At 40.9% G+C, this 21,345-nt stretch overlaps 1 protein-coding gene across 2 annotated transcripts in view; it reads right to left on the minus strand.

Moving 5' to 3' along the window:
- Positions 1–21,345, minus strand: part of APBA2 (amyloid beta precursor protein binding family A member 2) — a 114,916-nt gene that overhangs the window by 41,265 nt on the left and 52,306 nt on the right. For both annotated transcript variants that reach the window (XM_067305307.1, XM_067305306.1), the window contains exon 2: positions 6,058–7,067. In XM_067305307.1, the coding sequence (XP_067161408.1) occupies positions 6,058–7,029 (972 nt within the window). In that variant the 5' untranslated portion in view covers positions 7,030–7,067. The remainder of the gene's footprint in view (positions 1–6,057; positions 7,068–21,345) is intronic.

A 21,345-nucleotide genomic window follows, 5' to 3' on the forward strand; every position in this document is an offset into this window, starting at 1 on the left:
CCATTCATCCTGTTCCATCTCTTACTGACAAAAGACTCCTCAATTTGGGCTCTGTAGAATTGGTCTATGCCAAGAAAAGGGAATAAGCCTCAAAAAATATTTTAGTCAAAATACTGGGTTCCACTAGTGCATGGGCAAACAGCAGAAAGAGCACTGTGATATGGGCGAAGCTGAGACAGAATAGAGGAGCTAGTGAAATATTATTTCACAGAAGTTGCTACTGTTTAATCTGTCTCTGAATGTACATGTGGAAAAAGAGGAAGGGCATAGTGTGTATGAAAGTGGTGGAAGCAGGCTGGCGAGCAGTGCAGGACTTGCTGGGGTCCCTCTGGTTTGCACAACAATACTTGTTTAGTTTCTCAAACCTGTCAGTGATCTGAAAATACAATTGAGAAATCGGAAGCAATGAGGATCCATGTGTCACAGGCAGCGTAACTGAAACGCAGGCTGCCCACTGGGGTCCTCCTTAGCAGTGATAATGGCAAACTGCTCTTTTTTTGACATCCAGCCTTCACCTGCACCTTTCGGCAGTGCTTTTAAAAAAATATCGATCGCTTATTCTTGAGGGAAATGGATCTGTTTGAAGAAGGTGGGAGAGAATGTGTACTTGGGAGTTTGCAGTTTGTTTGAAGTCTAAGTGGATGCAACATGACAGACAAAGGGCTAAGGAGACAGTGGAGACTCAAGTGCTGGAATCCTGTGGTTCTTGGGCCCCGCCAGCATCTCATAAAAGCATGACTCAACCTGGGATGAAAATGGCAAACTTTGCCATGTAAGAGGTTTCAAAGAGGAGTAACTCTTTAACAGAAAGTCCCATTAGTTACCTTAAGCACAAGAGACTTCCATCAGTATTACTTCAGCCAGTCTAATGGGGTTTTTTTGCCTTTTTTCCTCCCTGTTGTCTGCCACCACCATCCTTTGATTATGCTGCCCACACAGGGTCAGTGTTAAAGGTAAATGAAGTGCATTTAATGTTGGCAACACCCCATTCCCTCCTGATGTTGTATAGGCGCAAGAGTGGGCGCTACCCAAGCCATGAGCGCTGGTGGAGTGTGGCAGCCCAGGCCAGGCTGTGCCGGGGCCCCACTGCCATGCCAGAGGCAAGTGCTGGCGCCTTGCAGGCTGGGCCCATGTTCATGTTGTGTTGTGGGACATGCTCAGCTGTGACAGCCTGCCCCTGCTTCCCACCTGGCAGACCTGTCCCTGGGCTGCTTGCTAGTGTGCCACGTCAGCACTGCTCTGGCTAAACCGCAGCCCACAAACATGAGAGCGCTGCAAGAAGAAAAAGCTTCAAACCAACAGCAACAACCTCTGCTAGGAAACCTTCCACCAGGTTAAACTTCTGGTGAAGCTGCATGCTAAGATTGGTTGAATGAGCCTCTCTTCTCCCTCCCGCACCCAAAGAGATACCTAAGTCAATTAGGTCAGGTTAATTTGCCTGTAAAACTGTCATAATTCAGGAGAATGCTGTGTCAATAGGGTGTTTGACCATATTCAACTTCTGTGCATGAAGCTGAGACCTATAAAATAAAGTTATAAGCAAAAGAAACTTTTCTATATGTCAGATACATTAACAATAGGCTGAGACTCAAGATGACTAAGACAAAAGGTTACATTAAAAAACAAAACTCATGGTTTGAGGGAGATCTTAGTATTTTTATTGAAGTTCTTATTCAGCTTCAAACTCTATAGACTTAATACCTTTCTGAAATAATGCAAGCATGGAAAACCTGCAAGAAATAAGTTGTACTAAGTAGTGAGTTGGAGCAAAAATACCCTCTAAATGTACACCAGTAGTCCCCCAGGCTTGCCTTGTACAAACCCTCTCGTGCACTTCCCTCAAGCTAGTTACTCACAAGGGCTCGTGTGCCTCCAAGCTCTTGTGTTCCCAGAGCTTGCAAGGGTGGACAAGGATGTTTAAGACCCATAAGTAAAATGAGATACTTAGTTTGTTTTCTGTTCTCTGGAAATCTTGATCTTTCTTGGAAGCGATTTCTGTCCTCTGGTGTTTAATTGCTGAAAGTAAACTTGGCCAGTGGAGCCTTTAAAATAGCATTTTCCTACTGGTTATTTAATATTTGACACGCATGACAATCACTAGCATTTATCCTGGGCTATGAGTTAGTAACCAGATTTTGAAAGGTAGGTAAAGGTGTGTTGTGTGCCTGCTACTGGAAACCAACCTGAAGGTTTATGCACCAGCATTGCCAGCCCAGGGGTGGCAGAAGGAGGAGAAAAGAGGAGGGGAATATGTACAAAACAAAACTAAGGACAAGACAATAATTGCCTAAAAATACACAAATGTACATTCCTGTTTGGTTATTGTTTACAGGAACTTTGAAACTCACATACCAGTTTGGCTTAATGTAAAAGCATTCAGATCTGTAAAAGTAGACTTGCTTGGGGAGGCAAGACAGCGCCCTGCGGCGCTCCTGCCACGCTGGTCTGTAGCGTGCAATGCATGCCTACAGCAAGGGCAAAACCCGAGCAAGATGACAAAACCTGGAACCTTCTAGGCAAACCTCTGCAAACTAGAAGTCTGGTGTGCAAACCTACTCACAATGGCTCTGGGTTCCTCCTCTTTTACTGAATTCAGACCTTTAATTATTGTAATTAAGATAATGACTATGACATTCTCCCAAATGAGACACAGGTTCATTTAGATAGTGTACTAAACAAATCCATCCCTTAAACATTTTGCAGTAAACATGGAAGGAACGGAATGGCCCAAATAAAAACAGATAATCTCTGTGCTCTCCCTTCTGTGGGACCCCACACACATCTTAAAAGGTCCACTTAAGGACATGTGAGGTACAAAAGTCACTTTGGCAGAAATGGATACTGGACATACTACTTACGTCCTAGCATATGCTTCTCTGTCCTCACAATGAGCCTGACTTTAGAGTTAAGGATGACAAGCAACCCACAGCAGGCGCACGGATGCTGCAAGACTGGGCCAGTCTTACTTGGATAGATATATTCAAGAAACATTTGCCATAGATTATCTGACTTGCTTTTCAGTCTTCCTTTTATTCCCGGCATCTTGGAAGGGGGTAGGGGAGAGTCCCCTCATGTCTCCTTTTGTGAGCCCCTGTATCCCTGTCATGAATGCTGCTGCATACCTTTACACACTGCAGCCCTATATAGTCCTCTGTCTTCAGTAAGAACACCCACAGCCAACAGCTTTTTCTTTTTCCCCCCCATGTCTTGCTACCTGGCTTGCTCATCACTTTGTGCTTAGCTGAAATGGATACCTGTACCACCATATCTCTGGTTGAGAAACTTTCTTCTCTCTCTTCCTGTCTGAAGAAAGGCATGAAATCCTGTATATTGTTTAATGCTCCGTCCCTTCCAGGCAATGGTCTGTGGGCTTTCCTGAAGAGTGACTAAAGACACAGGGGCTGCCTGCCATGTAATGGCCACCAATTGCTGCGGCACACTTCCCATTATTAAAAAATTAAAGCATTGGCCCAAGACTGACTAGAAAAAGCACTTAAAGCTCACACAGGCAGCTCAGCAGTACCTAGGGCCCCTGGTTTGTTTTCAGACCAATGGCACTTGTATCCGTTTCCTGGCATTACAGAAGTCCTGCTCACTCACAGGCTGACATGAATAATAAAGGTACAATGCAACTCGGCTCAACCCCTGCTAAATACACTCTGAAAGAGTACAAAAAGATGTTGAAACGAAAGCTTATTTTGAATTCTATTAGCAATCATCCAGGAGAAATAACAATTTATTATTCAAGCACAGAAAAATTCACTACCTAGCTTTCTCATTCAAGCACTCCTTTAATTCTCCAAATGCTCCCAAAACTTGCGAGCAGCAGCGTTCCTGGGAGCAGCAATGGAAGTGCTGCACCAGAAAGCTGGTTTGTTGCTGTCTGAACAAATCCTGGCCAGGCTCCCTTGTTCCCAGCCAGTAACTAATAACTATTGAAACCAGGCAAGATCATCACCCCCAATTCATGCAGGCTAACATGGTTCTGCTGGCAGACAGTCACTAAACATAGTTACAGTCTGGTTCCAATTATAATTTTGAAAAAGGAATTTAAAAATGGATACTTAAAACTTGCTGTAAGCATCTGAAATCTGTGCAGCTATCCCCCCTGCCTTAATAAGCTTTTTTGTTCATGATTATAATAAAAGTTGACCTGTTTCATCACCATATACTTAAACATTAAGACTTTCCTTGTATTGTTTTTCAGAGGAATCTAGACATTTTAATGTCAAGTTTTAATAGAATCATTTATGCTAATTTATCTTTAAGGTATTAACCATGGGGTACTTAAATTTTTATTTTCTTTAGTGATAGCTTCAATGAAGCAGAAACATGCAATTTATACCTCTGAATTTTTATAAAGCACTTCAAAGACAAAAAATACTTAATGCATATCTACTAGTCTACCATCTAAATACATGCTATATACTTTACCTCTTCTAGGCACATCTCTATTCACTATAAAAGTAAGTACTATCTAGCTGCATATTACTTAATAATTAGACTTTGCTTACACTTGGTCAGTGATGCAAAATCAAAACTTCAATCTCTCTGACCTTAAAGCAAACAGAATTAGATGTGTCTCTAAAGAAGCAAGCACCTTCGAGTACTTCTGTTCCTCTGGAAAAGCTTGAGCTTAAGCCCCAGATTCCTCTAGCTGGCACTCAGAACAGGAAAATATCATGCATGGCATAAACTAGCATCTACACCATTCTTGTGATAAAACTGCTTAACAGTGTTTTTGGTACAAGTAAAGCTTGTATTTTTTCCCCCCTGCTTCTGTGCTTTGCCTTTCTGGTTCTCAGTAAAAATAATTGTTTGCACACACTGAAAAGGAATATGTACCCCATTTTGAATTTTTGAGAGAACAAGTATGGCATGCAAATACTTCTATAGAAGTTCCTTACACTTCTAAAATTAAACTTCAGATTACATCTACCAAATGAATGCAAAGAGATCATTTAAATAAGATATTACTGCCCTAGCATTAGCCTACAGTCCTCCTACTTAGGTTTTTAAAGAGACTTTAACAATAAAATGCATCCATTTCACATTTGCTCCTGAACTTTCTAAAATTGTATCTTTGCTTTAAATTTGATTAATATAATCCAAATGTCTGACTAACAGCAGACAAGTCCCAATGTTTTCAAGTGTCAATGGAACCAGTTTATTCTTTCATCATATTTATAATGAAAGTAAAATCTTGAAACTACTAAGTTTAGCAAAGCTTTCTTACTTGCACTGTACTTATAAGGCGGTTTTGATGGTTTTTCAATGTAACTTGTTATCAGATGTTCTTTTCAGCATAGTGAGATGATACGAAAACAAAAATGTTTGCTCACCAAAGAGCCCAGCACAGTGTTTGCCCACCCAGGCAGAACTTTCATTTTAGCTTTCACTGAGATTAAGCAGCAGCACAGTTATATGCACCAGGGCAGCTGGGAGGCTTGGGTCAACAAAATCCTTTGACAAGTGTAGTTGTTTTTTTTAGCTGTACTGAATACTGTTAGTGGCTGTCAAGGTCAAGATATGCCAATCTAGTACAAAAACACAGTAATGTGCAGGCACCTCTTGTAGTTGCTTTTTAATATACGTAGCACCTAGCCTTGTCATTCATTCTATTGCAAATAAGAGGAATTAAAGGTAACCAGCCACTAAAGCAATGGAAGAGGAGCTCTTACTGGAAATAAATTTCCTCACCTATCTCAGTGCTCACCCTCAACTTTAAATTCATTTCTAGTGTCACTGCAGAAAAGTTACAGAATGGAAAAACAGTGCAAATAAACCAGTTTTGCCTCATGTATCTGGAATACCTTGTTTACAGAACTTACCAATAATTCACTTAGCTGTCTGATTGCTATGCAAAATCCCTCTTTCCTTGTTCTTTAACTTGACTACATTCAGTATACTTTTCTAAAAATACAATTTAATTATGTAGCTGTAGAATGCAGTGGAGACCAAAAAAGTAAAAGTATTGCTCTGGGTTCCTATTGGAAATAGGTAACGAACAACACTTGCATAGTGCCTCTGACAGTCTGCATAAACAGAACCTCGTACCTGCTCCTGTGGCCACTTCTGTCTGTCCTCGGGAGTTCGCGACTTTGTTTTAAAGCCTCTCGGCACATCCCCGCTGTGCTTTGAGGCAGACGGGATATTCAGTGATTTTGGCCTCCCCTCATGCCTGTTAGCACTGTGAACGGCTTCTCCTTTGGGACAAGTCTCCTTATAGTCATGTGGCAAGCTTTCAGTCCCAGTGTGCTCTGGACTCATTTCAGCTGTGCTATTAATGCTGCTCATGCTCATACTCATTTTGATTTCTGCTACTATCTGGTCAATGTCCTCTTCCTGCTCTTCCAGCTCTGCATCCTCTTTTCTAGAGTGGTACGGTGATATCCCCTGTGAATTTCCATTAGCCTCTGCTGGGTAATAGTCCGGATAGCCACCTTCACTTTGACAATATTGTATGTTTTCTTCTTGGTCCTGAATCTCCAAAGATGACACTTCATCCTCCAAAATCTGAGCACCATTCTCCTGACCTTCCTGCCACTCTTGCCTGTCTGTCACCTCGTTTTCATCTTGGTGCTGGATTTTACTTTCAGCCCATTCTTCTTCTACAGCTTCCTGACATTCATCTGTTTCAACGTGGTGCTCTTCATGGGGAGCATACTCCTCCCCATTGCAGTCCATTCCTTCCAGGTAACTGTCATCCTCTGGACAGTATCTAATGTAATATGTGATACCTTCCTCCTCTTCTGGCAAGCCTTCATCATAGTCCTCCTCCTCAGAGGTGTTATTCACATAGTCAGAGCTGGAGTCACCATCTCCACTATGATCATTGCACTCGTGGTGCACAGGAGTAGGACTTCCCTGTCCCGGGGTTGTGAGCTCTGCCTCCTTTGCTGCATAATCTTCAATAGGAAGGTCACTCTCCTCATTTTCGGGCTCCCTGCTGTGAGAGGAAGTAGGGCAGGCTCGCACCCTGTGATCCAGCATGGTGGTGGCAGTGCTTTGATGTTTCCGGTTTGCCATAGCCAGCTCCTTATATGACAATCATTTCTGAGCAATTACTGTAGGGGAGATGAAAAACACACATTCAGGAGAAGGTCATTGGCAAAAATTAGTGATGTTAATGGGAAACTTTTTTTTGTAAAGGATATATCTGTAGATATTTAAGACAGATTCAGAGACACTTTTAATGCTCCTGTTATGGAACCATGGAATCAAAATAACTTCCACACTGAAAGGAACAGATAGAGACACTGCTACACTTGTGCTTAATGTATTCCAGTGTAGGATCTCTTCTGTCAATTTGACAGAAAATTAATCCTGAACCTTGAAATTAGTTTTCCATTTTTTTTTTTTTCTTGGCAGCAAGGAGTCATACTCTGATCCCCATGCAATAAACACCAGCTCTTTTCAATTTTCAGCTTAGGCAGTTCTTCAGTGTATATTGTAAACATACATTTAGTCTGACCTGCCTTTACCAAAGCTAAAGAGAAAGAATGTCTATTAATTTGGCAGTCACATAGGGCACTAAAGGATAATCCACTGCTATAAAAAAGTTATATATTAGACCTGGATTGCTCATGAGTTTACTAGCTCTCACTAGTTGGAAGTCATTAAATATCTCCTAGCGATAAACCAAACATTGCTTTCAAGCAGTTTAACCTACCTCCAGGAAAAAAACAACAACAACAGATGCACTTACAATAAATGCTCATTAATTCTTCCCACCATATACTTGTACTGCTTTAAATTATGTAATTTGTCTAAATACTCAGTTTTAACTGCACATGGTTATATAAGCTATATCAAGTGTCTTCAAGATGAAGAAAACATGATTCTAGACAAGCTTGACAGTTGCTATCTGCTGTGTTCACGCAAGCTGCATATGGGAAACAACATACTTTCAGCATATGTGTCCTGCATTACGTCCTATGACCAGTCTCAGATGCATGCAGCAACTGAAGCGAGGTGAATGGAGCTGAGGTGGTACACGCCACTTCGGAGTCAGACTAACAAGTCCCTCGCACAGAGCCACGCTTCTGAAGTTCACTGAACCCCTGGTTATGCCCTTTCTTAGATGCATAAGACAGATGCATCCTGGCCAGCAGCATGATCATTCTGACGTAACTAGTGTCACAGATCATGTGCGAGGGCACGCACAAAGAGCAGGAAGACCAGTGTTGAAAAAGGAGCTATATAGAGATGAATTTCTTATGCATTATGGAATTATCATCAAAAATATCCTGCCATTATGATATGAAGCCTCACAGAGCTCTAGAGTTTCTGATATCACAAAAAACACCCAAGCAATATACTCTTGCTTGTGACTGATCGAGGATTCCCATACATCTCTGGCTGATGGCAAGGAAACCATGCAGCAAATACAAGTGCTCCCTGAAACAGGGATATATCCCAGATTCTGGGTCACAGGAAGAGAGATGCACATTAGTTACAGGAGGAGACATGAAAGAAACCCAATGCATGGCACTTTCTTAGTTACCAATACCTTGCACTCAGAGTTAGTCTTGAAACAAAGCTTTAAAGAGAACCAAATATCTGAAGCAAAGCTTAAATGGGGAAAAATTGGAGTGAAAGGAGAAGGCAAACCTCTCCCAGTGATTACCTGATCCTTGCAACTAGGAGCAGAGCTAAGAGACTCGCAAGACTTTCCCAAAATGACCACCGTGTCTCCCATCGGCCCCTCACATAAACTAGCCACTGGTTCTTGCGCTGGAGCCAATTACAAGCAACTCAGACCACCTGCTTGTTTGTCCACCAGAGCTGCTTCTGTTTTGGTTTTACTTACTGCAAACTAACAATGCTTCTATACTGTGATTGCAATATAAAGAAAACAGATTTTAATCTGTATTAAAGTAGCAATCTAGTCAGCACACTGCAAAGCTCTACACAGGCTGCAGAAACTGCTCACAAGCAAGACAACTCTCTGCAAGTTACTTGTACGAACAGGCCAGGAACAGGAAAGCACATGACACAAATGTTTAAAATGCAAGTTAAGAGATAAAGTGCTAAAAAATAGATATTTTTTGATGCAGGAAAGAACTACAGATAACTTCATCAGTTAAGGCAGATGAGTATCTCTAGTCATGAACAGAACTCATGAGCCATGTCCTCTGTCTCTCCTAGTCACCGGAAACGCTGGCTATAGTAACTAATGCTCAGGCAGCATTATGGGGGTGAGACAATAGACTCTGCACACCTGCGATCATATGCCATGGCTTCTTCCATAGCTGGAGAAGCACAAAGCATCTGAAGGGTAAGCACAGCACTTGGGTTCGGTGCTCATGAGTGAGCTTTCCTACAGCACGCGGAGACGAGAACCCTTGCCAGCCAGCCAGCCTAACAGCATTTTTCTACCTGCGTCCTCTAAGGATCTGAGTTCAGCATTAGGCCACCAAACTGCCTTTACTGATAGCACTGCAATGATACCCTTTATAAATCCTAGTATTTGACTGTTCATAAATGTTACTTACCTGGAAGAAATCTGCACACTAAGATTTATTCTTTATGCCGGAGCACATTGCAGGAAGCCATTAATATTTTCCGAGCCAGAAGCCTGAGGCTCGGCAGGGCGCGGGAGCGCTGGCCGGCACGGGGCTGCTAGGGCGACTGAGGGAGAGGGCCTGGCCAGGGGTCTGGGACTGAGAGAAAAGCTCCCACAGGGCAGCGCTGACGACAGCAGCCACCATCGCCCCAGCGGGCGCGTGCCGAAGTGCAGCGTGCGTGCCGTGGAGGGAGTGCAAAGGATGAGCTGCAGTTACACACTGGCAGCCTGGAAGCTGTCTAGCGCATGGGTGATAACCAGGAATAGGGCAAGGGATCCCCCTCCGGCACGTCTAGCACTGGCATGCTAAAAAGACACAGGAAACTGCTATCAGAAATGGGTTTTCCAGCTAATTTAGCCTGTCCGGGGCCCTGACTGAAGACAGCTCACATGTGCTGAAAATGAGGCACCTGCTCCCAATGGAGGTAAATAAGTCAGATCTCTTCCATTGCAATAAGAGGCAAGGCTGATCTTAATGCTATTAAAACTGAAGATGCAATGCAATCCATAAGCAGCAGCCCATTTTAGTTCGCCTCCTTACCTTGGCCAGCCTCAGTCAGGCACAAATTTTTAGGAAACTAAGTACTTGTCGCATAAAAAAGCAGAACTTGTTATTCTCAGCTTCTGCATTGCAGACTGAATTTGCACTGATTCTATTTTCAACCACAAGAAACATAACTTCCACAACCATACTGACATGGCTGAATACGAAACAGTTTTCAAACCCAAGCCCAAGAGAATTGCTGCTTGAGTTAGGAGTGCGCATATGTTTAGTCACGGAAACCATCAGCTGTATTATTTAAATTCAAATATTAGAATAGCCAAAACAGTTTGAAAAAGAGGAAGAAAACCAGGCTACCTCTTGAGTTTCCTAGAAAGATACTTCAGGTTTAGTGTAACGTGAATCTTTTAAAACCTAAAATCATTCTTCCCCCCCCCCCCCCCCCATATTGTCTCATGTCGCACAGCAGGGTGCTGTTTCCTGTCAGGGCGCTTGAAATAACTTACTGATGTTTTCCAAAAACCAGAACAGATACTGATTTTCATCAAGCATTCTCCTGCTCAATCTACAGTGCAGAAATCTTTTGAATCGCCAACTGCAGGGATTAATACTTGTTCTAATTTTCTAAAGAAATTCATGGTGTTATAGGTTATGTAGCTAATATTCACTTATCAATTACTGAGATTGCTCTTGAAATTGGAGAAAATGCTGGATTTCTATCTAGCACTACTCCAATATCCCCTGCAGCGGTAAAGATAAGAGTAGTGATGATAGTGTCTGCAGGATCCAGAGGCACTTCATCAATACGGGCTTCAGCTGGGTCAGCAGGTCACCAGCTGTGCTGGGTGTAAGGTGCCTCCTGCTACCTCAAATCCCCTATCACAGTTGCTCGAGTCGGACTTCTGTATTGCTCCCAATGTGTTTTCCAGCTTTTGGTGAAAGGTTTGTTAGTGGCCTCACACAGTGCGCTGCTATGGAGCTCCACCCGTGCTGTCAAGGTCGGGAATTAAGTGGCCAAGTTGCATAGGGCTCTCAATTTAAAAATGTTTTGCTTTCGACAACGTTTTTATTTTCCTTAGTTTCCCTGCCCCAGTTCAAAATGCTGAGGAGAAAAGGAAGTGAGCTTCCAGAAAACATGCGCTGCATTGCTCTGGGGTTGCAAATAAAAGTATGCATAGGGGAACCAATCTCTGCTGCACCGAGAAAGGTGGTTACTGCTTCACAGTGGGAATTTATTCCAATCGGGGCTCGTTACAGAGCCATTAGCTGGCTCTGGGATTCCTTACACCTAATCCCAGACAGCTGCAGAGAGGCTTTACAAAACTGTTAATGCTTGCACATCTTTTTACCCCTGTAGAAAGATACCTTCTCTATTTTCTTCCTACAGAGAGACCAATTAAATTAGCATTAAAAATGGGAAATAGTACACAATTGTAAACATGGCAAAAAAGTGAAATACCCACTGCAACATTCCTGGCTGTGTTTAAAGAACTGTTTTACATACATACAGGACTCTCAAACCAAACAGCCTTCTAAGGGCAGGTGAAAAAGCACTCTTACTTGACAGGTTTTTTTTTGTTTTGGTTGGGCTTTTTTTGTTTTTAAACATACTTAGAGGTTTGAGGGGATTGTGGGGCTTGGGGGTTCTGTTCAGTTCTCTTGGTAGCAAACACATTGTACTGCTGCATGCTTCCCTACAGCTAAACGATCTTTTCAGCCCTGCTTTTGTAACTTACAGGTGAACCTAAGAGTTTTACTGGTCCTGCTCTGATATGCTTACTTTATTGTAAAAGACCTCTCTCTTTTGTGCTTCTTCCTCCTCAGGTTCTTCACCTACTTCCAGTCTCCTCTTTCCCACACTTCTAATATTGTCTTTTCATCTCCTTCTTCAGCTTTCTTTGACAAACTTCCCATGCAAGTTTTGCTTCCTTAAATCAGTGCCTCCTATTCTCCCTGCATATCCAGTATAAACTAGCTGCTATTAAAGTGGTCTACTTTTTCTAAAAGTAAATAACTCTTCCTTTTATGATGGTCTCCTTTGGGGGCTAGTGGAACATAGACCATGTAGTACACTTTACCAGCAGACCAGGTTATGGAAAGTAGGGGCTCTGGGTTTGCTTCTCTACTGCAAACTGTTTTTAAAGCACAGTTGACTTAAACTCTTCCATATATTAGCCCTATATATTGCTAATTAATAAAAATGCTGTAAAAAGGCTTTCAACATGGATATATAACCTCACATTTAGAAGTCCTATATTTATAAAGTTATTCAGTTCAACTTTAATTTAGATAATAGTATCTTTCAACAAAACTGCATCAGGAAACTTATGATTCCAGTACTTCATTGGAAAAAAGATTCATATAATTAGTGTAAGCAAACAAAGTGGGGATAAAACATCTAATTTCAATTTCTTCAGAACAATTTTAATATCGGGCTAATGGTACTTCTCAGTAGGCTTTCACTACATTAGACTTAATAAACTCCCATCTGCTAAGTCAGCCAAAACAAGCTGTGACCAATCCTACACTGGGAACTAGAATTTTTAATAAGCAGATAACAGAAGAGCGGCTTGCAGCGATTCCTTGGTTCTGCAGTTGTTGGACTCCCCAAGGCCAGACTGCATTAACTTCATGCTCCTTTTTCAGTAGATCTGATTCTACAGACCTTGAGGAATCCTCATGCAGAGCTACAGAACCAACGGCCATTGAAACTGAGTGCAAGATAATCCTGCCAACTCTTCTTAAAAACAAGTATAAATGGGGTCTGTATTGCCCCAGGAACCCTGATCCATCTGTCTTAGTCATGAAGCCTGTGGACACTGATCTCCATGCACACAGTGTCTCTAACAGAAGAAAAAGATGGAGCATATAGCAAGGGAGGACAACCATTTGTCTCCAGGACATATAGCAAGCCTATATCTAACAGTGTATATGGAAACAAAAGGAATGCGCCCTAAAATTGGAGAACCACCAAAATGTAACTAAATTAGGGCCATGTTGTGCCAGTCTTCATTCTGAGTGGTATCCCAAACTTATTGAAGTGAGAAGTGTTTCTCTGAGTAAGGCTGCACAGCTTGACGCTAATTATTAGCTATGCCAGGCCTGTTATCCTTTCTTTCTAAAGCCTTTGGGTTAAAAAGAAGCAAAAAACCCCAGAACAAACCACAATCTGTTATTTCAGGATTGGGAAAGACCTAGGACAGAAGTTTGTGTTTTATTAGGACAGAAGTAGAACTGTTACTTCTATGCCCAGGACATGTTAGATATTCTTGTGCAATAACTACATGCAAATATAGCCAGATATATGCAATATGCTTAATGCATGTTGAATAAGTCCAGTCTACCCCCACATGGCTGTTTCTCCAGGATTTATGTGTGGCAATTCCAGGAGTCTTGGGAATGCCACTTCTGCCTTTTGTGGTGTAGGCTGTGCATCCTCTCTTAGAAAGTTTTCTAAATACTTTAATAAAGTACTCTTTAGAAATACAGCAAGGCTATATGTAAGCCACACTAACTCAGCCTTGTGTATCTACTGTACAGTATGGAAGTTTACTAACATCATTCAAGGAAAAATAGGCAAACTCAGTGATGACTGCAGAGCGCGCTGAATTTATGGTGAGCGGGTTTCTATCTGAGTTATGCTTGAAGAATGTGCTGGATAAAGGATTTTTGAAATGACTAAGATGACTTTCTGCAGAAAGCCCAGCTGAAAAGAGTCAGAAGCCATTTAGAAAATAAACTTCAATAACCAGATAGTATATATGAATAAATCTGAAGTGTTCTGTCCATGCTGTTGAGAATTCAGGACACTTTCAGGAAATTTAAAGTTTACCTGTATGTGAATTTCCAGTTTCTGCTGGGTCTTGCTTAAATATCCTAAGTAATCCTTTCTCTTTTTGGCACCTTCCAAGAGAGATTTCTCCCCCACACATAAAAGGCCTCTAGACAAGTTTTAAATGGGCGCTTTTTTTTTTTTTCCTGTTTACTTAAGATATTTCTACTCTCACATACTTGACATCTTCTAGATAGTGGTCTGAAAATAAAGTTGAAAACATAAAAATGTAGGTAGAATTAATAGCAACTTGCTATTTAGTTTTTTTTTCAACACTTTACTTCATTTAAAATAAAAATCCGGCAAGTTTCTAGTAAGAGACATGTTAAAGCTCCACTGTTTGCAGCAAGCGGAAACGTCTTGGGTTTTAGAAATGCCTTTTCCTTTGTTCTGTGAAATTCCATTCAAAAATATCCTATTTTAATTTTACTGTTTCTCTTCTTTTCCTTGTGTGCCTTTAGGAAATTTTGGCAATCTGTCAAAAAATCTGTTACAAGATCAACACTGCAACTAGATTTCTCTCAATAATCTTTTCCCAGCCTCTCCTCTGCAGTTCCCTCCTCTCCCCGCTGGGCAGCTCTAAGGCTGGGTCTCCCTCAAGTCCCCAGGAGAGAAAGCGCTTCCCCCAGCACGCACCCACGCACCCAGCACGGCACGGAGCAGGCCCTTGCCCGAAGCGAGGAGGGAGCCTGCGTCGCCTTCGGCGCCTCCAGCCCGGGCGCTCGACGCCGGCGACAGCAGCCCTTCCTGGGGCCGCGGGCGCTGGGTTCGCACCCCGCTGGCAGTGCTCGTCCCCCTGTTCCCCGGTCCCCGTTCTCATCAGGGACAAAAGTAAAAAGCAAGAAGTTACAAATTGAGAAGGTAGACCAGCAAAAGTTACTTATACTTGTGAAATATAGCAGTAAAATGCTAAGTTCCAGATTTATGACATTCCTCCTAACCTCAACTCTCCACCCTCAATCAGTGTACATATATAATCATAAAATCAAAGATTATAAAACACTTTACACCACTGGCCTTCTGTTTTGTTCAGAGCCTGGTAGTCCAGGAGGAAAAACAGCTGAAGGCAACTATAAATTTGGTGCTATTTACTGTTCCAAAGCTTCAATTTATCATTTAAATAACATTATTTTAATATGCTTTAATATAATACATAGAATTAAAAAATAGCAGTAGATGTTTGCATGCAAAGCACAAAGTTGGATTTTTTTTATTTGTTTGTTTTTTGTTTTTAAATGAAAGGGAATATGAGCTAAAATGAGCAGCAGCTTAAAACAGATGACATTAAAACTGAAACCATGCGAGAGGCCAGTTATTCTCAAGAATAGCCACTGGGGTCTTCATATGTAGCTAATGCAGGAAAACATTCTCTTATCTGTCACTAGTTAGACTCATAACTGCAGCCATGGTGAACCTGAGGTAGTCATAAAAGATATTAATTTGAAAATAAAATCACTGAAGAAGCAAACAAGAAAGCAAATTATATATACACCCATTATTACTCACTATTACACTTATTTCTTTTATTCATTTTTCACTCTGCCATTAGCTGTTAAATTAAAAGAACCAAGGTAGCAAATGCATTTTTCTATATATTAGGATTATTTCAGTTACAGGCTTGCAGAAATACTGCTTAAAGCTACAGCAGCTGCACTATACTAGAAATCCCAGCATCTGTCTGGGGTTTCAAAAATACCCCCCCCCCCCCCCCCCAGGCAATGCTTTCCAAATGGAGCAAAGACTGTATTGTCCCCAATTACCATCTTGCTGTATAACAAGAAGTTTGTCAGCAAGCAGATTGCCTTCACCTGTACTGCACTGCGGCTACTGCAAGGAAGCTTGATCTGCACAGCTGTTGCTATTATATCAGAGTTTACAAGCAAACAGTGTTTTGTCTTTAGTACCAGCACCTTCCCTTTGGGATCTGGAGATGCTCTAGGGACACTAATTAAACCTAATACTACTTCTGTGAATTACCTTCAGCTATGCATTACTGTTACATTTCCTAGAACCATAACCTGAGTCTCAGAGGATTCAAATGACTTGCCCAAAAAGTGATGAAGCAGAATTAAAACACCAATTTTCATTGCCCTGCCCTGGCTAGAAGACGGAGCCCTTAGCAGAGCTCTAAAGCCAAAGAAAAATGCTGAATTTAAAAGGGAAATCTGATTTAAAATAAAAGCTGTTCTGTTCAGACTGCTTGTGGTGTGGGGTCTTCCCCAAAAAGCCACTGTGCATCCCTGTTTGCAAACTAACTGGGATTGAACACGGTGCTTTCATGAAATAGAAATTTTACCTGAACAATGTGACAACTTGACACTATCACCATAGAGGCAATAGTGATAACCTGAACCCTGTTCTTTTCCTCTTCCTTTTCTCTGTGTTTAAACAAACTTGTGGTCAGAATAAGTGCAGGGTATTTCACAGAAAGTGTCTGGCCAACTTCAGGGCTGCCCGTGCAGGAGAAGTGTGCGGCCAGGTCCGAGGGCCTGAAACAACCCAGGACCCATCAGCCTGCTTCGCCCTTGCCAGAGCAGCAATGCTCCCAGAATAGGGGCGTTTAGACATTCTGCTTTTTCTTCTTTTGGTTTGGTTTGTGTTTTTTTTTTTTTTTTTTTTAATGGTGGCATTGGTGGGGGGGAACCCAGAACCCATTCTGCTTCATTGAAAAGACATGTATACAAACTCCACCAAAGAAATGAGGAGCATGTATGGACTAGTGATATCTACTGCTTACCTCCTTCTCTCCCCCAAACCAAAGAGAAGCAATAGGTAGTTTGCAATGCAATATGTCTTTTGTTCCTCTTAAATGACATCAGCATGTTCCTTCAGTATATTTGAAATGTTTCATTACCTTTCATAGAAATGCCAGATCTTTACAATTATTTTTCCATAGGACAGACTGCCTGCACAACACAGACCCTTCCTTTCCTACTCTTCAGCAGATATAGGTGGTTTCTAACATGGACTTTAAATTATTTTCATATTTTTAAAAGAATATGCATTCTGAAATGTGTTTTTGCTTTTCTTTTTGTGATATATAATATTTGCCCTGCTTAGTGTAATTTAATAAGCATTTAAAATGAGCTGATTGCCTTGTAAATTGCCTTCTAAAAGTCCTCTATAATTGGAATCCACCAACAGCAATTAAAAATAGAACAGATGCAAAGCTATATTAAAGACAGTGTAAAATCCTATAGCAATGCAAAAATGGCATGATAGAGCAGAGCTCTATTCTCCTTGAATATATAGCCCAACCAAATGTAGATTTTATAACTAAAAAGATTAGCTATTTTCTGCTGAAGTAATGCAAATATGCATAATCACATATTTAGCTATCATTTATTGTTGATGTGGTTTAATCATTCTTTAGGGTTTAATTCCACAATTCAACAAAGAGGAATAATTGGTCTGCAGTGCCACATCCTTATTGTTGCTTGAGTAAAAAATTTTAGGACTCACTTGCATGCTGTATTGAGCAAAACATGGATCTGTTTTGCAGTATTGTGAACTGACTGAAAGGGAATAAGCCTGAACTGCTGTATGACTACAAGCACTGGGAAACGATAACCTCATTAATAAACCAGATACGCCAAGGTTGGGGGAGGATGGAGGGAGAACTCCTTGTTCAACAGAATGAGCTGAGTCTCCAAAATTATGGCAAGGAGACTCTATGGAGTATCCCTGTGTTTGCTCTGCAACTATCCTGATCCAAGAGATATTTTTAAATATTGAAAAAATATTCCCCATGTTTTATCGGTACAAAATACTCCACTGGCTTCAATTTTATAATTTATTCCATAATAAGTGTATGTATTTTTTTAATCTCTTCTGGTGATTATCAGAAGTATTTTCTAATTCATTGGGAACAAGGGAAAAGTATCGCAAGGTCATGTTACAGTGTTATCTTCTATAAAGATTATCTCCTAGTTCAACTAAAACGCATTTTGGCCACTGTGAGACAACTTGCAGTTGTTCAGAGCTCTGGCTGAAGTTTTAGGCTGTCTTGGAACGGATTGTAGAAACCTCTAAAACGCTTTACAGAGCCTCTCTGTGCTGACTATGGAGGCAACCCAGAAGTCTGGCAGCCTTTCCATCTCCTGCTAGTTTGTATGCTTTTCATGCTCATCTTTTCCAATTTCCTTGGTAATATTTTATCTCAATAGCAAGGTCAGTTCCTGCACTGACTTAGCACAAAACCATCACAGATCACTGTGCACATAACAGAACATTAATTTCCAGGAAGTAACTATACTGTAGGGAACTTTATTTTTTTTAATCAGGAACATTGTGTTATGAATTACTTCTGACCCCAAGCAGGTGGGCAGGGAGGGGAAGAGAGAAGAGTGTAGAAGCCTGACTGAGTCCCACCTGTCCATGATTTCCTAAATTCAGTTTCTTCTGAGAGTTTTAACATCTTCAAAGCGTCATGGTGTAGGTACAGTCATCTACCATCATCTAGCCCCAGCTTCTACAGAGGCTCAGGCACAGACCCAAATTACGTCCATAATCTTGTTCTACCACCGCCGTTACACCACACCATACGCTGGAAGACCCTCACGGCCAGTTTAGCTACAACGCTTCTGGTAGCTCCTATTCATATTCAAGTCTTACCCAGTGGACTTGTCTGAAATGCAGTCTTCAACACAGTCCAGGTTTAATATGGTGACTGTGGGAAGCCCCCTGGTTGAAATTCCAACAGGACAAAGCAGGCAAAGGACTCGGAGGCAGCTGTACTCGTCTGGGGAAACCCGCTGAGGTCAGAAGGGCCGGCTGTGGAAACTCACCCTAACAGGATCTGGCCCCCTCAATTTCCACATGCAGAAATACTCTCTGTGTTGCAACTTCTCCAAGCCCTTAATATTCTAACACAGTATTTCTCGTCCATTTAAATTTGCTGAATAACAAAAATAGCCAACAGAATTAAATTTTCTTCTACTTATCTCCATGTTCTAGCATACCTAAAAACTGTTCACTGGAAAACCACTGAAGCTAAATTTCATCATTTGGCCCCTAATGTAGACGTTATTTTTAACTGCTTTTTCAGTTAAAAAAAAACTAATCTAAAGTGGTTATTAGGATATGGAAATCTTCCTCTGTGGCCACAGCTGTAGTATTTTGAAGTGGATTGAACAGTGCTAGAGGTGGACTGTGGAGTCAGGACTGCTGTACAACTGTGAGCTAAAGCTTATTTTGGCTGGAACGCGGGCGGTTGGGGGGGGGGTGTTGTTCCTCCTGCACAGTGACTTCCTAGAAGAACCATTATGTCAGCAGATCTAGAGAGTAGCTAGTGATCTGGGGATGTAGGCAGAAGGTGAGACAGGATTTGGGAACTTCTTCAAAAGTGAGAGATTTGCAGTTCTGACAAAGATGCATAAATTCCAAATTTCACAGGGTAAGAAAAAAAAATATTGCAAAAAAACCCCACCAGTCTTCACAGTAGGAAGAAATCTCTAGAAATTTGTAGTCTCTTTTTCGTGAGATTCTCTTTCACAGGAATACAAATCACCTTTGCCCACCAAGCCAAATTATGTTTTAATAGCATCCCAGCATGACAGCGATACAATTCCTGTAGTTCTTGGTGCATATATGCTTTTCTTCAAAAATTGTGACCTTGCCCCCTAAACTATCATTTAAATACTTTGTGCCTTTATATAGCATAATCCATTAATCTGTTAACAATATCAGATCACTCTAAGGTAGTATTAGTTAACTCAACCTCATCATTAAATATACATAATAAAAACCTTCCTTTCCTTCAGTTTCATCCAGTTCCAACTGAAGCACAGCAACCACATATTTTCCTGAGGTTTGTGTAACTGAAATAAATCAGCTGTTTCTTTACTGCTTTTAGAAAACCATGGTTATTTAAAAATCCTCTCCTCAGAGTAGATGAAAAGACTCTAAAAGCACTGTAGCAACATTTTGTATCTGCAGTAGACACTTGGCTTTTAAGAGCTGTTAGCTGTTGCATACACACTTCTGTGTAGACAGGAAAGCATAGCAGAGATTTCATGCATGTAACTTTAGACATTAATAAAATAGAGCACACTTACAAATACTACTGTACTCCACTCCTTTCAGTCTTTTAGAAAATGGCTGTGGTTTCATCGAACAACTTCTTCTAACTGTCCTCCTGGCTCAGTTTTATTTAGAGAAAGGCTAATTTATTTAATGTTAGAGTTATGACTTTAATATGCCTTTATATTTTTGTTTATATTGCCATCAACTTTCTTCTTTGTCATAAATGTCCTTAGAAAAATCCATGTTTTAGTGTATCCCTTCATTCACACAAAAAGGTGTCATATTGAAGAAAACCATAACAGAACAAGAGGAAAAAAGGGGGGAAACGGTGTCGTTTTAACATGCCATTATTTTAAAATGATGAATCTTTTGGCTATGTAAAAGGAAGATAAATTCTTAAACATGGTACTTACTAAAAATACATGGTGTACAAGTAAATAAACTTTCAGCATCATTTTAGTGCTTTATAACTCAAAAGAAATTAATTTGCAGGTGTTAATGATTAAAATACTCCCCATAAGCGGTATTTACTAACACATAGCAAGTATGCATTGCTAGTAGTAGTAATAGCCTACAGGCTATTAATATTAGCTGTTTTTCCAACTGGCTAGCTGGAAACAGGTAGCTCCAGTCAGTTAAAATGAATCGAAGAGGAGGAGATGATGTGTTACGCAGCCATTTATCCACTGCACTTGGGTGCTTAAGTGAGCTGTCTCACCAAAAAAAAGAAGAGATACAGCAATTCTTTTTAGGAGTTTGCTGTATTCAGGCCATTTTCCTGACCAAAACGCAGGCACGAGGAGACAGCACTGAGCGCTCTGGGCAGCGGAACCTGCGAGCGGCTGTTCAGGGGTCTGGAAATGGCATCAGGTTCCTCCCAGGGATGAAACCTCTCAGATCTAGCTGAAAGCCATTAACACCCTTCCCACCCAATTAGCCTAAAAGGATTAGCTTGCATTTTTCTTCTGTTAGTACAACCTGGTCTTTTCCAAACAAATACAAATACTTAAGCTGCTGGCAGATTTGGTAAATAAATTTAAAAAATCTTTTGAAATGATAACACAAAAGTAAAGCATATTGTGTTCATTCTTTCAAGATAAAGTACTCTGCCTTTGTTAAGCAGATTCAGCAAATTGCAAGGTTAAATTAGGAGGCTTTATACTAAATACAGTTTTAATAAGAATAGTAAATAATTATCAGAGGTTTTGTTAGCAGTGAATTATGTCATGCAATTTTGAATTTAGAAGCTTTGAAAAAATATCTAGCCTGCAGCTGGCTGTGTTTGCAGCACACCGTTCCTTGATGGATGATCACCTCATTGAAAAGCAAGATTAAAAAGATCTTTCCTCTTTGTCTAAGGCATAAATTACACATCAGTAGAATCCTCTCCAATTTATAACTGGTTAGATGATAAATTCT

This window comes from Apteryx mantelli, chromosome 15 (assembly GCF_036417845.1).
Source record: "Apteryx mantelli isolate bAptMan1 chromosome 15, bAptMan1.hap1, whole genome shotgun sequence".
NCBI classification, from domain to species: Eukaryota; Metazoa; Chordata; class Aves; order Apterygiformes; family Apterygidae; genus Apteryx; species Apteryx mantelli.